The sequence below is a fragment of the Nelumbo nucifera genome, chromosome 4 (genome assembly GCF_055504915.1).
Source record: "Nelumbo nucifera cultivar China Antique chromosome 4, China Antique-T2T, whole genome shotgun sequence".
Taxonomy (NCBI): domain Eukaryota; kingdom Viridiplantae; phylum Streptophyta; class Magnoliopsida; order Proteales; family Nelumbonaceae; genus Nelumbo; species Nelumbo nucifera.
The window spans coordinates 73,044,695-73,065,237 of record NC_142652.1 but is presented as its reverse complement, the minus strand read 5'-3'; the positions used below and the strand labels follow the sequence as shown (position 1 = coordinate 73,065,237).

At 39.3% G+C, this 20,543-nt stretch overlaps 1 protein-coding gene and 1 pseudogene across 1 annotated transcript; both read left to right on the top strand.

Annotated features, from left to right (window-relative positions):
- Positions 1-682: 682 nt before the first annotated feature.
- ECT7 (evolutionarily conserved C-terminal region 7) lies at positions 683-6,591 on the top strand (the record flags this gene model as incomplete). Its single annotated transcript, XM_010278203.3, has 8 exons — positions 683-1,017; positions 1,855-1,918; positions 2,333-2,480; positions 2,557-2,630; positions 2,728-3,240; positions 3,969-4,520; positions 5,106-5,318; positions 5,743-6,591. Coding segments are annotated over 8 exons (2,523 nt in total), but the record flags the coding sequence as incomplete, so codon positions are not given.
- Positions 6,592-10,167: 3,576 nt separating this feature from the next.
- LOC148800724 (uncharacterized) lies at positions 10,168-11,105 on the top strand (annotated as a pseudogene).
- Positions 11,106-20,543: the final 9,438 nt, after the last annotated feature.

The following is a 20,543-nucleotide window of genomic DNA, read 5'->3' as shown; positions in this document are numbered from 1 at the left end:
GGATCAGTTGGAGGAATTGTTGATGCAAGATGAGGAGGGAGTCCAGTTTTGGCTGGAAAATTTCGCGTCGTCGATGATATGATTTTAGATTCATTTATTCATCATTAGGGTTTTATTTTAAAAATTTGATAAACAGTGAGTGAAGGACTAATTTATAACAACTTAAATATATTTTAAAATTTAAATAGCTAAATGTATTTTATTTAGCTAAATAGTAAGGTGGAGACGTGGAATTAGTAATTTGGCAAACAGTAGGAATAGATTAATAAATTTAGAACAGCTTAAAGCTGGATCAAATACGGCCCAACAAACAAAATGTGGTTTGATAAAAAATAAAGAGGCGTCCACATTTATTTGGATGACGTGGCAGTCTATACTCTATAGACATGGAGACAGGCGACCATCTCCATCCATGATGAATCATGACTACAACTCGAAGGGTAGAACAGTCTATTTACTCTCAACGCGGCGCATCCGCGCATGCAAAAGTTGCATCCGGATGTGGTTACGAAATCAAGAATTCAAATGGCCGTCCACAAGGGTAACACTGTAAATTTACATTGCTTAGCAGCAGCACTCCAGCCGCTGGACTCCAGCGGATAGCAAGAGTAGCCGAGAAGGGAGAGAAAACCGAAATTGTCGTTGGCGGTACAGATGTCTTTTGTGAAAGATATAGGGGTAACTTTGGTATTTCACTGAACAGCAAAGCTTCCCTAGAGAACTCGCCATTGGGTTTTGGGAACTCTCGCTCGCTCTCCACATTCCACCGTCACCGAAACAAAACAAATTGGTCGTCTCTGCCCTTATTTTAATACCCCTTTTTATTTTGGTTGTGAAGAGGCTCCCCTTCCCACTTCTGTCCCGTGTTAATAGAGTTAGGGTTTCCGAGGCGTTTCTGCTTCGACAGAAGGATGATGCAGGAACCGACCTCTTCTTTTCCGAAGAAATTCTCCGTTGTTTTCTCCTGAATAACCTTCATCCAATCCACGCATGGCTTGAATTAGGTTTTTATTCCAGGTACTTTTCCCCTAACTTGTTTGAAGTTAGTTCTTCTTCAACTCTTCCTTAGATCAGCTTTATTAAATTAGCAAGGGACTCACAAGTTTTCTGTGAATTTCGCAATCTTGCGTCTCTCCTTAGTTGTTTTGGGGCGAGGAAAGTGGGTTTTATAGAGAAATTGTCGACAGTGAGAGACGAAGTGGAAGTGGAAGTAACTGCTACTCTGCTAGTATAGGTTTTTTGCTAGTTAGGTTATCCTTTGATAAGGTGCATCATTCATGTAAGGTATTCTTTTTATTTAAGAATCGATTTCATTGCAGATTGGTGAAGTATCCCTTCTTATAAAATCTTAGTGCCGGCCTTTTCAAAGTTTTCGCTATGTCGGTCCCCCGCACCTTAAAGAGAAATATACCTTCCCCTTTCAATTCTCCTTCAGTTTTTATCCTTTTTCTCCACTGTGAGGTTTTTTGCCTAGTAGCGATTGATGTTATGGTATCGCCATTCAGAACCAATTAATTTATGTTCATTTAGTCATTGAAATTCTTTATACGTGTCTTATAACCAGAACTCTTCATGCCCTTTTTGTGTGTTGGGTTGTTTGTTTATCTTATACGCATTTCCCCAATTTCACTAGGCTGCATTTGATTTTAAGTCAGACTCCGTACTTTTATTTTTTCCCAAACAGAATTTGATATTCTAACCCCCCCCCCCCCCCAAAACGAACAGGATTTGATTTTAAGCCAGGCTCTTCTTACTTATCTAAAAAAATTCAAGTTCTTCTTGCACCTGTATGCTTTCTTTTTGGGATTTTGTTTTCAATTTGCGTTATGAGTTATGACTTGTCATCTTCTACAGGGGTGGCAGTCCCGCCATGGAAAGGTATAATGGTTCTGCACATGGAAGTACAGAAAAACATCTGGTAATTTCTTATCTATTGCGGGGTTTATCTTTTTTAATAAAACATTCCTTGAACTGGGAGTGGTTTTCAATGTAGTCTCAGTTCTTAGGATCAAATGAACTGTGGTTTTCAATGTAGTCTCGTTTGTGATAATTTTCTCTAATCGTTAGGAGTGTGAAAAAGAGGAAAACCCCTTCTGAAGAAGCACTAAAAAGAAATTGCAAACCATTATTAAGAGGTCTTGCTGACTTTGCCCTAGGTTTTCTCATTGGTTCATGAAGAAATGGTGGGTCCTGATCCTCTGCTCATGAGGCAAGATATGTCTCTGGAGGATGGATGTTTAATATCCAACTACCGATGATTAATGGACTCTCTTGAATCAATTCTTAAGTTGTTTTGTAAGTTTTAACAACATTTCCATTTACTGGTTTACAGGTTCAAGGTAATGAGTCAAATCCGCATCTAATAGCTCCACCTCTTGAACAAATTGAAATTATGGACAACAAAGGCGTCCCTGAGTTCATTGTTGACCAGGGCATATACTATCCTACTGCCACCGATTATTATGGGTATTACTGTACAGGTAAACTTCATTCTTGTCTTTTTTAATTCATGATCCTTACATGAGTGTGGCCTAATCTTATGTTATTCATATTTAGGATTTGAATCACCTGGCGAATGGGATGACCACCACAAGTTTTTTGCATCAGATGGTCAAGATCTCCATTATGCGGTAGTTTTGCATTAATTTTTTTTCTCCTCTTTAAAATAACGGTTGATGCCTTATTATTAATCTCTTTTTCCCCACCCAAATTGTTTTTTTTTTGCAGGGTTTGCAAACTGAAAGTTTGCCTTATGTATATTATACACCTAGCTATGGATATGCACAGTCTCCATACAATCCATACAATCCTTACATACCTGGTGCTATTGTAGGAATTGATAGCCCGCTCGTAGGAACTCAACCATATTATACCAGCCCTACTTATCATCCGCCTGTATCATCACCTACCTATTTCCCTATTATTGTTCAATCTGGAGCAGATGTTGCCCAAAATAGATCACCAGGCGCCACTTTGTTAAGTACAGCTGCATCAAATGCTAGTAGATCTGATGGCCCAAGTTTAAAACATAATTATACATCAGCATCTATAGTGACAACCACTGTCCCTACAAAGTCTACTTTTGGGCATGTGAAAGCTGAACCTGTTGAAACTGCTTCAAATTCCTTGACTAAGACATCCGAAGTGTTAAACGCGAATGCAACATCCAGTAAGCAGCCTGCATTGCATGGAAGTATGCTCCCTGGTACTGTCCATTCGGTTTCATCACTTGTCAACCAGGTATTTTTTATGTTATAGCTTCTAAAGTATTGTTTTTGTATCAGTTCTTGTTCCATAAAGGATAACAACATTGGTGATTTAACTAGCCCATTTCATGAGTTAAGCAATATCCCTGTACCACTACAGTTCCATCCGTTGTCATAAACTGTTAAAAAAATTTTAATATGTGACTTCAGGGCATTATGGTCATTTAAGGCTTTAATTTCTGCAAAAGGTGAATATTTGTGGCACCTTTTTTTTATATTTTTCATTATGTTTTATGAGAATATATATTCACCATCTTGGAAATTGAAGAGCATGCTGCCTGCCTGTGCTATTCACATAACACAAATATGGGGCAGCTTGGACCCACCATCTGATGGGTCCTCAATGGAGGTCTGGTAGGTTGGTAGTCAACTTCAGTTGGATAATTCTAACAATTAATTAGTTGGATTCTTTATATTGTGTGGAAAGGTGACTAACTGACTAATGGTTGCTATGGAGACCCATATGTTTGGTTGCAATTATCACCTCTTGAGTTGGGTTTTGGCATCATTTACATTGGTGCCTGCCCAATCTATTGGCCTGTATTTGTGGGAGCATGTGTGGCACAGCCAGGATGGAAACCTTTATGTTGTCTCCCAATATTGATGAAAGCATTTCCTTTCTTTAGAAATACGGAAGGTTCAATTGTTTAAATAAGTCTCAGTAACTTTTCTCTGTTTCCTTTTTATTTGAACTAAATGCAGGCAAAAGGTGTAGGTGCAATTCAAGCTGCTGATCACTTGTCACCTGGGAGGGGTTCATCTTTTCGTAATTCTTTAAAATTTTCACTGCCTGTTCATAATTTGTCAGACTTTGGATCAAATGGGCATGGATGGGCCACAGCTGATAAGATGAGGTCAAGGCTGCCTTATGGAGGAATATTAAACAGTGTTAATGGAAGTTCAGATATGTTGGGAGAACAGAACCGGGGACCTAGAACAAACAGACCAAAAGGTCAATGGATATCACCCATCTCAGTTAAGGCCTACACAACTAAGGCTGGGGTTAGTAATGCACAAGGAAATATAACTATATATCCTGATCAGTATAACAGAGAGGATTTTTCAGTAAACTATATAAATGCTAAATTCTTTGTAATCAAGTCCTACAGCGAGGATGATGTACATAAGAGCATTAAGTATAGTGTTTGGTCAAGTACACCTAATGGAAACAAAAGGCTGGACAGTGCATATGAGGATGCAAAGAAAATAGCTGCTGGTAAACCAAGGGGTTGTCCTGTCTTCCTGTTCTTCTCTGTGAGTACCTTGTTCTCCAAGCTTGATCTAAATTCATGGCTGTGATTCTGTGTTATTTATCTTGTTCAAGTTCTTGATTGTTCAAAAATACAGGAAGTCAGAACCAGTTGGCCTGAATAGGCAAAAGAGACATCCTAATTCTTAATTATTGCTGTTTCTACTCAATGCCATGCTTCTGCAGCTCCTCTTTTTGCGTGTGTTTTGTTCCATGGGCTTTTTGTGATAGGCATTTATCAAAAGGCTGCCATGTCATCGCCAAATCAGCATTTGATTTGTGCGTGTTTTGTTCCATGAGTGTTTTGTGATAGGCGTTTATCAAACACTGCCATGTCATCACCAAATCAGCATTTGATTTATGTGCGCACCGACCATTGGGGAAAGTTTCATTTTAACGCTTCCCCTAATGGTTGAGTGTTTATTCACTGTTCTGCTGATGTGGTGCCAAATGGCGCCTAGTTGTCAATAAACAGTTTATCAAGTACTTTTTTCGGTTTTGAAAATAAATCAAGTACAAACATTTATTTAATAAGCTGAAGCTATACCAAAACACATACTTTGTGCTGATTGGATTTTATCTCTTTATAGGTTAATGCAAGTGGGCTGTTCTGTGGGGTTGCGGAGATGACTGGTCCTGTTGACTTCCAGAAAGACATGGATTTCTGGCAGCAAGATAAATGGAATGGTAGCTTCCCCGTGAAGTGGCACATGATAAAAGATGTACCAAACGCTAATTTTAGGCACATCATATTAGAGAACAATGACAATAAGCCAGTGACTAATAGCAGAGACACACAGGAGGTAAAGTTCTCTCCCTTGGGGTTACAAATGTCCTTAGTTTTTGTTGACATTGAATTTGCTTTGCTTTGGTGGCCTTCCTGGCATAAAAGCTAAGGCTGGTTGGTGATCAGAGGTGTAGAAAAGTTGAAAGTATCTCTAGTATATTAAGACAGCTACTGCTATTCCTTGGTTTAATAGTAAAATCTCTGGTTTGCGAGAGTACAGTACAAGTCTGAGAGATGGCAGTCAGGGCACTTTGTGCTGAATGTCACGTTTTGTAATTTGATATTGTCATTATCATCATCCTCTCCTCCCCCTGTCTCTCTTTCTCTCTCTCTCAGACTCAGAGTATGTTTGCCAAACTCCTCTTAATTCATGGGAAAATGTCCATGAGATTCTTGTTTTAATGCTGTATGACCAAAGAGTATTCTTTGATTACCTGCAGATAAATTACAGGCAAGGCATGGAGATGCTGAATATTTTCAAAGATTACACTTTGAAGACTTCTATACTGGATGACTTTATGTACTATGAAGAGCGGCAGAAGATTATGCAAGAAGAGAAGGCCAGACTACTTACTAAAAGCTATGATGGTTCTTTTTTCATACCTACGTTTGTTCCTCCCAGCAGAACAAATGTTACGGTTGATGTGCCTCTGAAAGCAAATATTACACCCACTAAGATTTATGATGCTAACAGCTCAGGGAAGACTGTGGTCACTACTAATGAGCAGGTTCCCCTGAATTCTGATACCACAAACTCATCTGGTATCAGAAATGACAATCCTAAGCACGAGTTTGAAGATTCAAATGACGTGACAAGTGGGTTGAAAGTTGGTTCTCTGACCATTAAGCCAAAGGAAGATAATGCTGAAGTGTCGGCAGTATCTGTGAAAGCAGTGGAAGCTGAACCTGTTGATGTCGTTACAGTGGGTTCAATGCCTGTCAAGGTTAATAGGTTTGATTCTTCATCCAGGATTTTGACAGTGGGAACCATTGAAATTGATCCTAAAGCACTAAAGCTTGGTAAGGGCGATAGTTTTGCCTCAACTGGCTCAACAGTTTTATGATAAAAAGAGATATCCTGGAATTGGAGGGGTTTATCTAATTAACGGCTGTTAAAAGTGGGGGTAGCTTTTCCTTCTGAACAAATCCTGTGCTGTCGCCCACTCATCACTGGAATGTAGGTGGTGGTCATGTTGCACAAATTATCGTTATTTAAGCTTCATATTTGTTCCGTAGCAGATGATTATATCAAAGGGTTCATTGTTACTTGTGCTATTTTTTATAGTAAACTTGTCTTCGTCCATAGTAATATACTCCAAAATGCAAAATGGTTTGGAAATAGTGGGAAGGGAGAGGAGGGTCGGTCTTTTGGCCCTGAAATTTAGTTGTGCAAGTTATACATTTATTATTAACGATTTCTTTTCGTCCAGTCGTTCCATTTATTCTATAGATTCAATATACATGTAAGAGTTCCCATTGCTCATACCCCCACCCTTCTCAAGTTAATTAACTTATTAAGAATTACATTTGTTTCTTATTGCGTGCATTCACTGTTTATGGAATCAAGAGAAGTAATTGGTTACGTGTGAAAATGGGCCACAGGTTCATAACGCGTCTATTTCCTTTGCCAGGGTTAAATAATAAATACTATAAAATGTAATGCTTTATCTTTGTAATTCATTTTACTTGCTTTTGGTCTCGCGTCCAGACTCCAGACCGCCATTATTTTTTTCCCATTATATTCTCTCTTCTCATACATATGCAATTGCTGGTCCAAAATCAACTTGGGCTATGTTTGGTTTGAATGAAAAAAGTAGGGAAAGGAAAGCTAGGAAAACTTTTAATCCTTTTATGGGTTTCCCTACCTTTCCTTTCTTTTCCCCACTTTTCCTTTAAGCCAAATTTAGCCTTAGTTATCTCAACTCAGAAGCTCTGTTGACAGTTTGCAGTTTCAGATGCCCTGACCTGCTAGGGAAAGGCCTAGGTCTACCAGCAGGGAAACTAAGGCTCTTTGGGTAAAACAGTATGGTCTCTGGCATCTTAATCCACATGACACATTGTTTCATTCAGTGCCTTGTTTTTTTCTTTTTGGCTAGTATTTGGGTTCCTACAATTCCGGGAAGTCCAGATCACATATTCAATTGTCAGGGTAACTGACCTTGATCCAGAAAGAAATTGGAATGTAGAGCTCATAAATGCTCCATTCACTTCAACCTCAGCCCTGAGGCTTAACAGAGATTTTGCTTCAGATATGTCAATCTGGAAAAGGAATTCCTCAGGAATCTGTACTGAAACAATCAGCATAAAGCTTATTTTTAAATGGATACCCCTCGTCAATCGTCATCCGCCCCTATATTTATTTTCAGGGACAAAAGCTCTCACTAGAATGGTGGGTTAACAAAAGATAGACAAGATTCCCAAATGGGCGGCACCTCATACCGAGCTAGTGAATCATTTATTCTTTCACTGAGACCATATGCCAAAGCCATAGCATAGGGTAGTACCTTGCTCGGATAGGTCTGAACCCATATAACATCTTGAACGAACGATTCATGTCACCAAATTCTTAAAGCTTGGGTGGGGAGTTTAGCTGGAATTATGAGCAAGGCTGATTGCCTGTATTATTTTAAAGTTCAAAACTGTTGCTGAATATGAGCTATTATTCTTTCAGGCCATTGATGCCCTCAGCCCAGACTATGAGGCCTTCACTACTGCTATCACTACGAAAGCTGGCTCTCTCTCTCTCTCTCTCTCTTTTGATGAACTGCAAGAACTCCTTAACCAAGAAATTCGCCTCGAAAGATTGCATTCCTTCTCTGAACCAGATTACATATCTGCAAACAATGCTTCCAAGATGAAGAAGAAAAACAACAACGACAAGTTCTAGAAGAAGGATGCATGACAAACCACAGGCCTCACAACCACAATATCGTTACAAAGGTGCACCTTGTCAAATTTGCTAGAAGCCAAATCATTCAACACTCACCTATATATAGTAGCAAATTTGACCAAGAATTCCTCTACTTACAGTGTGTGGTCATGATACCCCTCCCAATGACAAAGCTTGGCAGCCGGATTCGGGTGCAATTGGTAATGGAGAGGGTTTGCATATCTTACATACTGGTTCTATCACTCTATCACTCTGCTTTAAGGGAAAACCGAAGGAGACCTTTACAAACTCCTCCAGTTGCACTTGCGCCAGTGAATGAGCATTTCTCGGTACGTGGCACCACAGGTTTGGCCATCCTGTATTTTCTTCAATTTCTCATTTTGTTCGTGACAATAAATTGCCAGTTTTTGCATGTGAATCGTCCCTTCCATCGAGCCTTCTCTAAGGGGGGCGTTCTTTTTTTGTATTTTGAAAAGAGGGAAAGTTGGTCAATGGGATTTTGATTCCTATTACCAAGAAACTCATGTTCATTTTTCAGATTTATGTGGAGACCAGTGAAAGTTTATTTTCCTGGTATCGCTTATACGGGTAAGTGATACCTACTCTTAGGTGGGTAAGTTAACTTTCCTATCTAGGGGATAGTTGCCAATACTTGAATGGGCTAAAAATGCCCCTTTTAATAATGAAATTTTTATGGATAAGATTGTCATTGTCTTATTTACATGGGAAATAAAATAGCATGGTTAAATGTATTTACCCAGGTAAGTCTTTCCTAGGAAACACTTACCCAGGTAAGTGCATTTACCTAGGTAAGTGACTTACCGAAAAACAAATGTGGCATAAGAGTAAAGGACATCAGCTCCATGTTTGTTCCAGTTCTTTTCAAGCAACAACACCTTTTGGATGGAAGCCTTTGACACGTCGGTGTATCTTTTGAACCAACTGCTTACTTTCGACTTCAAGATGTATCTCCTTGCAATAAATTATTTCATGGGAAATCGGACACCTCTTCCTAAGAACCTTTTTTAGTTGTGAATGCTTCCCACTATTTCGACCTTACAACAAACATAAGCTTCAACCACAGTATCGTTACAAAGGATGTTGCTGTCTAGAAACCAAAACTAGGACGAATATATATTTCACATGATGTGATCTTCCAATCCCCTCCCTCTCCTCTCCTCTCCTCCAAACACTTGGGTGATTAGGATAATCCTGCATCTAGAGTTTGGAAAATGACATACTCCAACCTCAACTATTGTAAGTTTCAATTTGTATTTTAAATATTTGAACACAACATATATATATAGTATACTAACTACTCATCATCACATCTTCTCATCATGCCATCTTGTCACATCAAGTTCGCCATTTCTTCAACTATTTATCACATCCTTGCAACTATCATCATATTGCAGTCATTTGTGATCAAACACAAAGATTTTTGATCCCCATATGTTTGAGGGGTTATGTTAGGGAATTTAGATGAGGTTTGATGTATGGGCAATTATGATAAGGGTGATGTTGAATCGAGTTATATTAAGAGTTCTTAGTAAGATAGAATTTGTTATCTTTGGATTAAGATAGACTACATAGAGTCCTAGATAGAGTTTAAGATTTCGAGTTTAAATAGGTTTGATCTCTGTTTTAGTCTAAAATATGATGTAATTATCACATTCATCAATGTATTCTTTCTAACTTTCCTTTATTTCTAATATGTTATCAGAGCCAAAGGTTTGAACCTAGAGGCCTTTCATCGTGCTTCCTGTGTTTCCGGTGGGTGGCCCCGGAATCCTAGCCACCAGCTGGGTCCCCACTGTCTCTTGTTTAATTTAGATTTTCATTCATATTTCTTTTTATAGCCAATTCTCGTAGACTTGTTTACTCCATCTTTTAACTTTTCTTTCCATTTACTGTTTACACAAAGAACTGAGAATCTAGTGTCAAGACTCTCAACATGCTCGAATCCAAAATAATAATGAGTAGTCCAGTCCCTTTGTCGTCTTTGCCTTTTCCCTCTGAGAACCTCGTTTCGGGTCCGACAGAGATCTTCTCAAAGACCCTAGATTCTGCCATTAATCCCTATCCCAACAGACCTGCCCCAGCAATAGTCCTTGGAAGCGGAAGTCTAAGCCTCCTTCTAACTCTGAAATTACACTCGTCTTGAATACTTCCGCCTTGGCCCGCTCCCTCTCATAGTCTCATTCTTTTTCTTCGAAATCTCATTCTAAGGGTGAATTGCTGGAATCGTCTTCAAAAGAGATTATACCTGGCAAGAGTCCAGCTTTGATGGTGGTTGAATTCTTGGGTATCAATGTTGGGCCCGTCTCTACCGATATCACTTGTGCGACGGTTTCCTCTAGTGATAAAGAGTCTTATTCTATTGTGAATTTCATGCTTTCCGTTTTAGTTGATGTATCTAACCAAAAGGTTACTTCATCACCGTCGTCCACTAAGTTGATGTATTCTACACTAGCTCTTGTTAACTCATTGAGGCCCTTCAATCATCAAAATAACCAGCATCGTTATCATTCTTCTCCAATGGAGTTCCACTATAATTAGAGGGGGAATGGATTGAATAAGAGGGGAGGGAACAGAAAGGATGATGGGTTTTGTCATAATCAGAAGATTCAGAACTATTTAAATACGTGTCACCAGCCTCAGGGCTTTGATGATTGGAATTCCAATCGAGGGTTCAATCTCTCGCCGAGGAACCCACATTACCCATTTCATGGATTTGTTAATTGTCCTGTAGGGTTTCTTCCAGCCCACCACCTTTGCCCACTATTCATTGTTATAAAGTTGCATGCTGAAAGAGAAGATCAGTGTTTCCTGCATCACCCATTAGAACCCATAATCAATTCTTTTCTGCATAACCACCGTCAGAACCCAGAATCATTTCTAATGATCATTTGAGGCAACCCATGTAACCCCTCACAAGTTATTGGCTTTAGAACATCGATTGAAGTTTGGGTAACCCTCAATTGAGCATTCATGTCTTAATCTTGTGTACGAGTGCTCCAACTCCGATTGCAACTTCGGAATTTAAAGAAAGGATCTTCATGTCTTAGAATTTAGAGATCTATTTCAAAAGAAAAAAAAAGAAGCCCACTAAGGCATTTCATTGACCAATTGAGGTCTTTTTTGGCCGTTGTTGGCCCTTTTTTAGATTTGCCTATTGTGGCCCATTTCGTATTGGTTGAAGAAGCTAGCCCATTGAGACTTAGTTGATGCAATGAGGTCTATTGGTGGCCTATTTTGGCCTAAATTCAATCTACCCTGTGTTGGCCCATTTTTATTACAATACAAGCCCACAGAGGCTCTTTTCTTCTTGAACAACAGGTTCTCACCATTTTGACATGGGATTATCATAGCTGGTCATCCATTACATGCCACACCATCATCTTCAAAGCTGGACACATCACTACAGGTTCTCATCATGCCATCTTACAACTGGTCATCATATCACCATCATCATTCCAATCGGCTTATCATCATCTCAACAATAGGACATCATCAAGATCACCATTTCATCAACTACATGTCACATCCTCGTAGCTATCATCATATTGTAGTCATTTGTGATCAAGCACATGAAGATTTATGGTCCCCATATGTTTGAGGGGGCATGTTAGGGAATTAAGATAAGGTTTGATGTATGGGTTACTATGATTAGGGTGAAGTTTAATAGAGTTACATTAGGAGTATGAAATTGCACTCGTCTTAAATACTTCGTCTTGGCCCACTCTCTCTCATTATTTGTCCCTAAAAGCTCATCCTAAGGGTGAATTGTCGGAATCTCTTTGGAAGAGATTATACATGGCAAGAGTCAGACTTCGATGGTGGCTGAATTCTTGGGTATTAATGCGGAGCCCGTCTCTACCGGTATTGCTTGTGCGACAGTTTCCTCTAGTGATAAAGAGTCTTCTTCTAGTGTGAATTTCAAGCTCTCCATTTCAGTTGATGAATCTAACCAAAAGGTTACTTCATCGCTGTCGTCCACTAAGTCGATGTATTCTACACCAGCTCTGGTTAACTTGTTGAGGCCCTTCAATCATTACAATAACCCACATCGTTATCATTCTTCTTTAGTGGGGTTTTTTCATAATCAGAGGGGGAATGTATTGAATAAGAGGGGAGGGACAAAGAAGAAGATGGGTTTCGTCGTAATCAGAAGATTCAGAACTATTCAAATACATATCACCAGCCTCGGGGCTTCGATGATTGGAATTCCAATCGGGGGTTCAATCTTTGGCCAAAGAACCCACATCAGTCGTTTCATGGATTTGTTAATGGTTCTGTAGGGTTTCTTCTAGCCCACAACCACCATCCATTATTCATTGTTATAAGGTTGCATGCTGAAAATGAAGATGGATGTTTCTTTCATCACACCATTAGAACCCATGATTAGTTGTTTTCTACATCACCACCGTTAGAACCTAGAATCAATTTTAGTGATCGTTTGTTGCAACCTATTTGACCCCGCACAAGTTATTGGGTTTACTATATTGGCCGAAGTCTGGGCAGCCCTTAGTTAAGCATTCACGTCTTAGTCTCGTGTATGAATGTTTTAACCCCGATTGCAACTCCAGAATTTAAAGAAAGGATCTTCATCAGTCTCAGAATTTAGAGGTCTATTTCAAAAAAAAAAAAACAAAAAGAAACAGAAACCCACTAAGGCATTTCATTGACCCATTGAGGTCTTTATTGGCTGTTGTTGACCCTTTTTCAAATTGGCCCATTGTGGCCCATTTCATATTGGTTGAAGAAGCCAGTAGTCCATTGAGACATCTTAGTTGACCTAATGAGGTCTATTGGTGGCCTGTTTTGGCCTAACTTGAATGTAGCCTGTGTTGGCCGATTTTTATTCTAGTACAAGCCCATAGAGGCTATTTTCTTCTTGAACAATAGGTTCTTGCCATTTTGACATGGCAATAGACCTGCCCCAACAATTGTCCTTGGAAGCAGATGTCTAAGACTCCTTTCAATTCTGAAATTGCACTCATATTGAACACTTCATCTTGGCCCGCTCTCTCTCATTCTTCATCTACGAAAGCTCATCTTAAGGGTGAATTGTCGGAATCACCTTTGGAAGATATTATACCTAGCAAGAGTCCGATTTCGATGGTGGCTGAATTCTTGGGTATCAATGCTGAGCCAATCTCTACCGATATCGCTTCTGTGACAGTTTCCTCTAGTGATAAAGAGTCTTGTAGTGTGAATTTCAAGGTTTCCGTTTCAGTTGATGTATCTAACCAAAATGTTACTTCATCGCTGTTGTCCACTAAGTCAATGTATTCTACACCAACTCTGGTTAACTTGTTGAGGCCCTTCAATCATCACAATAACCCACATCATTATCATTCTTCTCTAATGAGGTTTCATCATAATTAGAGGGGGAATGGATTGAATAAGAGGGGAGGGAACAAAAAAGAAGATGGGTTTCATCGTAATCGGAAGATTCAGAACTATTCAAGTACATATCACTAGCCTTAGAGTTTCGATGATTGGAATTCCAATCGGGGGTTCAATCTTTGGCTAAGGAACCCACATCAGCTGTTTCATTGATTTGTTAATGGTCCCACAGGGTTTCTTCCTTCCCACCACCATCGTCTATTATTCATTGTTATGAAGTTGCATGCTGAAAGTGAAGATGGATGTTTCCTTCATCACACCATTAGAACCTAGGATTAGTTGTTTACTACATCACCACCGTTAGAACCCAGAATCATTTTTAGTGATCGTTTGTTGCAACCTATGTGACCCCGCACAAGTTATTGGGTTTACTACATCAGCCGAAGTTTGGGTAGTCCTTAATTAAGCATTCACGTCTCAGTCTCGTGTATAGATGCTCCAACTCCAATTGCAACTCTAGAATTTAGAAAGGGTCTTCATCAGTCTCAGAATTTAGAGGTCTATTTCAATAAAAAGAAAAAAAGAAAACAGAAGTCCACTGAGGCATTTCATTGACCCATTGAGGTCTTTATTGGCCGTTGTTGGCCCTTTTTCAGATTGGCCTATTGTTGCCCATTTTGTATTGGTTGAAGAAGCCAGTCCTTTGAGACATCTTAGTTTACCCAATGATGTCCATTGGTGGCTAGTTTTGGCCTAACTTGAATGTAGCCTGTGTTGGCCCATTTTTATTCCAGTACAAGCCTATGGAGGCTCTTTTCTTCTTGAACAATAGGTTCTTGCCATTTTGACATAGCAATAGACCTGCCCCAGCAATTGTCCTTGGAAGCGGATGTCTAAGACTCCTTCCAACTCTGAAACTGTACTCGTCTTGAATACTTTGTCTTGGCCCACTCTCTCTCATTCCTCTTCCCCAAAAGCTCATTCTTGGGTATCAATGCTGAGCTCGTCTCTACCGATATCACTTGTGCGATAGTTTCCTCTAGTGATAAAGAGTCTTCTTCTAGTGTGAATTTCAAGCTTTCCATTTCAGTTGATGTATCTAACCAAAAGATTACTTCATTGCCGTCGTCCACTAAGTCAATGTATTCTGCACCAGCTCCGGTTAACTTGTTGAGGCCCTTCAATCATCACAATAACCCACATCATTATCATTCTTCTCTAATGGGGTTTTGTCATAATTAGAGGGGGAATGGATTGAATAAGAGGGGAGGGAACAAAGAAGATGAGTTTCATCGTAATCAGAAGATTCATAACTATTCAAATATGTGTCACCATCCTCGGGTCTTTGATGATTGGAATTCCAACCGGGGGTTCAATCTTTGGCCGAGGAATCCACATCAGTAGTTTCATGGATTTGTTAATGGTCATGTAGTGTTTCTTTCAGCCCACCACCATCATCCACTATTCATTATTATAAAGTTTAATGCTGAAAGTGAAGGTCGATGTTTCCTTCATCACACCGTTAAAACCCAGGATTAGTTGTTTTCTGCATCACCACCATCAGAACTCAAAATCATTTTTAGTGATCCCGCACAAGTTATTGTGTTTACTACATCGGTTGAAGTCTGGGCAGCCCTTAGTTGAGCATTCACGTCTCAATCTCATGTATGAGTGCTCCAACTCCGATTGCAACTCCAGAATTTAAAGAAAGTATCTTCATCAGTCACAGAATTTAGAGGTCTACTTAAGCCCACTAAGGCATTTCATTGACCCATTGCAATCTTTATTGGCCGTTTTTTGCCCTTTTTCAGATTGGCCCATTGTGGCCCATTTCGTATTGGCTGAAGATGCTAGTCCATTGAGACATCTTAGTTGACCTAATGAGGTCTATTGGTGGCCTGTTTTGGCTTAACTTCAATCTAACCTATGTTGGCCCATTTTTATCCAGTACAAGCCCATAAAGGCTCTTTTCTTCTTGAACAACAGATTCTTGCCATTTTGTCATGGGATTATCATAGCCCATCATCCATTACTTGCCACACCATCATCTTCACAACTAGACACAACATCAAGGTTCTAATCATGCCATCTTACAACTAGTCATCATGTCAGCATCATCGTTCCAATAGGCTTGTCATTATCTTAACAATAGGACACCATCAACATCGCCATTTCGTCATCTACATGTCACAACCTCGCAGCTATCATCATATTACTGTCACTTGTGATCAAACACATGAAAATTTCTGATCCCCATGTGTTTGAGGGGCATGCTAGGGAATTAAGACAAGGCTTGATGTATGGGCTGTTATGATAAGGGTGATGTTGAATAGAGTTACATTTGGAGTTCTCAGTAAAGATAGAATTTGTTATGTTTGGATTAAGATAGACTACATAGAGTCGTAAATAGAGTCTAAGAGTTTGACTCTGAATAGGTTTGATATCTGTTTTAGTCTATAAATATGATGTAATTATAACATTCATCAATGTATTCTTTCTATCTTTCCTTGATTTCTAATAGTTGTTGTTGCTCTAGTGATGGGTTGCATTATCTAAGCTTGATGGATTCATTTTACATATGACCCAACAATCAGGATAATGGGATTCATTTGGTGGTCATATTTATTCATAATCAGTTATTCTGGCTCGATAATTAGATCAATGAAACTGTAAGAGATGTGATATTTATGCAGATGTTTAGATGAGTAAAGTGTTGGGTCTTCTTAATTTCCTTCGTAAGGGAGAAGGGGAGTTGGAAAGAGAATGTGTTCCACCAAGTCCTTCGGATGAGTCATGGTACGATTTGATTGAAGAAGAAGCTTCTATGGATTCTGAGAGTGAAGCCTCAAGTGAAGTGTCAAGTGGTTGTGATGATGATGATGATGATGATCCTGAGTTAACTTTTGGAGCATTTTGGATTGGAAGAAGACTAGGCAGTTAGTGGGCTTTTATTCGAGACGAGATTGGCTGCCCACATGATGCACCCCACGGATGTCCCACAACTCATCCCTTCCATGCATTAGGAATATCTCCCCATGAAAAGCATGGGAGATGTTCCAAAATATGGATGGGATGGGTTGTGGAGAGACTGTGAGGCGCATTTGTGTGTAGAAAGGGTAATAAGGATGTAAGGAGTAGTAGAGGCAGAAATTCTGGGTGATGGGTTGTTGCTTTTATGGTTTATAAATATTAGAGGCTGTATTTTGGCCATTGTTGGACTTGTGCTGGATTTTGTTGGTTTTTTGGTGGAAGGGGTTGGGCCTGCTTAGTTTTTAGTTGGTTTTTGTGTGTTTTGGGTTGTATGTTTTTCTTTCTTTGTTCTGTTTAGCTATGTCAGTTGGGCCCTAGTTTTTTCTTGGTCTTTGGCATGGTTTTAAAAAACAATCCAGAAATGGAACTGTTCTGGCCACTAGTTTTCGGGTTGATGGTTCAATTGTTCGGTTCAAATGGACGGCCCATTTTGACAAAAAATGTAAAAAATAATTAAAAAAATGGCCAAAAAATGTTGAATGGGTCAATGGGTCATTGACTAATTCAATGGTTTTTAGCCAAAGACCTAATTTGGAGTAAAATGAAACTGGTTGCCTGGATGGTTCCTTGGCCAAACGATTTGACTGTTCGGGTCAATGGTGATTCAAAAATCATGATTTTTGTTTTTTTGTTTCTGGGCTGGTGAAGGTGTTTTATGGGTCCATTGTACATTTTCTATCTCTTCACAAAGTGTGTTGTTGTTTCTGTGGTATGGTTTTAACTTTCAACTTTCAACCATTCCATTCCACAATGGGGCTCAGTAGATTAAAACACTCCACATTTTATTGAGCAGTACTACTGAACAACCCCCTAGTTGTTCATGCCATTTTAATGCAAGACATATCATCCCAAACGGGGATAATTCCAGTTAAGAAAATGGAAATAGTTTTTAGCTTTTTTTTTTTTTTTTTTTTTCTGAAACTCATTCTCACTTATCGGGAAATTCTCTTGAATTTACCCTCACTTTTAATACCGTGTCAAAAAAATGTAATGACAAACCCAAGATCTGAAACAACTGGCAAATAAACAACTTAAGGTAGGCCCAAGTCAGCATTTTACACTGCTTTGGTCTCAGGCCTTTGGGTTGGGCCATTCAAATTTTGACAAAAGTCTAATTGAGCCAACCCAAGTTGCATCCCTAAAAAAAATAAATAGAAAGCAAAAGATAGAAAAAAACCAACTCAAGAGCATATAGGGAATTAATGTATTTCAGCTTTTTGCCTATGTCCACTGAAGAGGAAGGGGCAAAAATCTATCAAGTAAAAAGCAATTACAAATTTAAAGCAATCTCAGACAAACTTTAGTGCCTTGTACACGAATACACCCCAAAGCTCTCTTTTTCTCTCTCTCTAAGAACCCCCTAAAGCATTTAGGTATTTTCTCTCTCCACTATATACCTTGATGAAATTTCCATTCAAAAGGCCTTTATGTTACCCATTTTTTACCTATTTTTGTCTGACAAGGGCTTTAATTTAAAGGGTTTTCTATTTATATAAGTCTGAATTTCCGGCACTGGGTTTGGTGTGTGTCTGGGTGCACTTCTATTCTACTCAGATTTGAACACGTTTTAGTTCGCATGGGCACCCTGATTACCTGTGCGAGAAAATTAAACGGGAAGTTTGCCCCGTCATGTATTTATAAAACATTTTAAACTGAAAAGAAAGATAAAAAAAGGGAAGAACTATTCATCTTCTTGGGGTTCGACAACTAGAGAGTGGAGACAACTTCATCGACACCCCTATTCCTCTCTTTCTCTCGTGTGAATAACAGAAATCAGAACTCAAAAGATCACCTTCTTTGTTCTTTAAATGGTCACCTCTGTTGGGTTACAACTACTATTAACAGTATGAGCTTCGGCTATGGCACTATGCCTTCCAATTACTTCTCATACGTGATGCAATCATATTTCACAAGAATTTTCAGCTTGCATGATAGGATTTCTCAAACAAAATCTCCCAAATAACTGCCAGAATATACCAAACACCCTAATAGCTTCTAGATTAATGATCATTCAGCTCTATTTTACTACTTTCTTGAACTGAAATCTTTCCATGCAAAACACTTAGAACGTCAAATTCTCTACATTTTCATCAATTCCAACCAAAAGAATAATAGTAGTGGAGTAAATGAATAGATCAAATAATCTCAACTCAATCCCTTTTGTTAATATTTAATATCCAAATGCCTTCCACATTTTCCTTGAAATGCAATGATAGGTCCCAGTCAAAGCTCGAGTGAAGAGACTATTCTGCTCAGGGTGAGAATAAAACCACAAGATTTTATTTAACTTCCAACTCCCCTTCCATGTTGGATAGGTGGTGTTTAAATACAAAAAAATTCTCAACTTCCTTCCACTAACATATCCACTGATTAAGGGATTAGCTTCTCTAGTAGTTAGCCTATCCCTAAGCCATAGGAACATAACTACTTAACCACTAGCAACTTGACATATTCTTAAGTAATAACTACTTAACCAAATTGACTAATTCCTAAGGCCAACACCTTGGATTTATTGACCTATTCCTACGTACAGGTTACAAGGAAATAGAACAGAAATAAACTAACAAGAAAATGAAGAGAAAATGGAAGAAATCTGCTGCTCTTCTCCCTATGCCACGTCACACACCTGCATGGGCCATGCGTCTATCATTGCCTCTGTCTTTTAGAGGGACCTTGTCCTCAAGGTCCAATTTGATGTATCTGTTCCATAGCTCGTCGAAGGTTGGTGTGAGCTCCCTCTTCGTCATTTGTCTCACTTTCGTCTTAATTTCCTTCAAGCAACAACAACTGCGGCCCTTTGCATTTGTGCCCCGGTACAAATTTCTCATCGCAATTAAAACAAAGGCCTTGAACACGCCTCCTTTGCATCTCCATCTAAGTGAGTCATTTTATTGGTGAAGCAGACTTCAGTTTCGTTGGAGAATAGTCGATAGTGGTCCTATTGAATGGACATGTAGCCTTCTCTTGACGGTTTAGCAGCTCATCTCACATCCTAGCTAAACTGATGGCTTCCTTCAAGGATTTTGGCTTAAACATCTGAATCCCATCTGCTATTTCAATTTTAAGACCTCCCATAAAGGTGCCTACCAATGCCTTTTGAGTCCACCCTTGTACCCAATTTCCCAACCGTTCGAACTCTTTTTGATAATCACGTAAGGAGCCCACCTGTGTAATCTTTGACAATGCTTCGTCAAAGTCTTCACATTCGGTAGGACCAAATCTTGCCCAAAGTTCCTCTTGAAAAATTTCCCATGTCACCTCTTTGCCTTCTTCCTTATAGGATCTTCTCAACCATTGCCACCATTGATTAGCCTCGCCTTCCAAATGGAAAGAAGCCAAGGACACCTTGTGAGATTCAAGAGTGCCTTGGTATTCAAAAAATTGATCTACTCTTGTGAACCATTCGGTGGGGTCATCTCCCGCAAATCGAGGTAACTCCAATTTGGCTAGTTTGGAAGAGAACAATTGTCGTCCCACTTCGGAGTTGTCTCGAGATTCTTCTCTCATGTTGCAAGAACGCCCGGTAGGAGAGTTTGCCTTAAATTCGAGGCTGTTGGCAGTCGATGCAGCACGGTTGGAGAGTAGAGCTTCCGATAATTTGTTGATGGCATCTTCCAACCGATGGAACTTATCAGCTACTCCCGCCTCCATACGACTAAAGCTATCTTGGAGTCCTCCAACTCCAGCCTCTAAACTCTCAATTCTCTCATTGTTTGTAGCCATGGTGCCTAGCTCTGATACCAATTGATAGGTCCCACTCAAAGCTAGAATGAAGAGACTATTCTGCTTAGGGTGAGAATAAAACCATAAGATTTTATTTAACTTCCAACTGCCGTCCCATGTTGGATGGGTGGTATTTAAATACAAGAAAATTCTCAACTTCCTTCCACTAACATAGCCACTGATTAAGGGATTAGCTTCTCTAGTAGTTAGCCTATCCCTAAGCCATAGGAACATAACTACTTACTT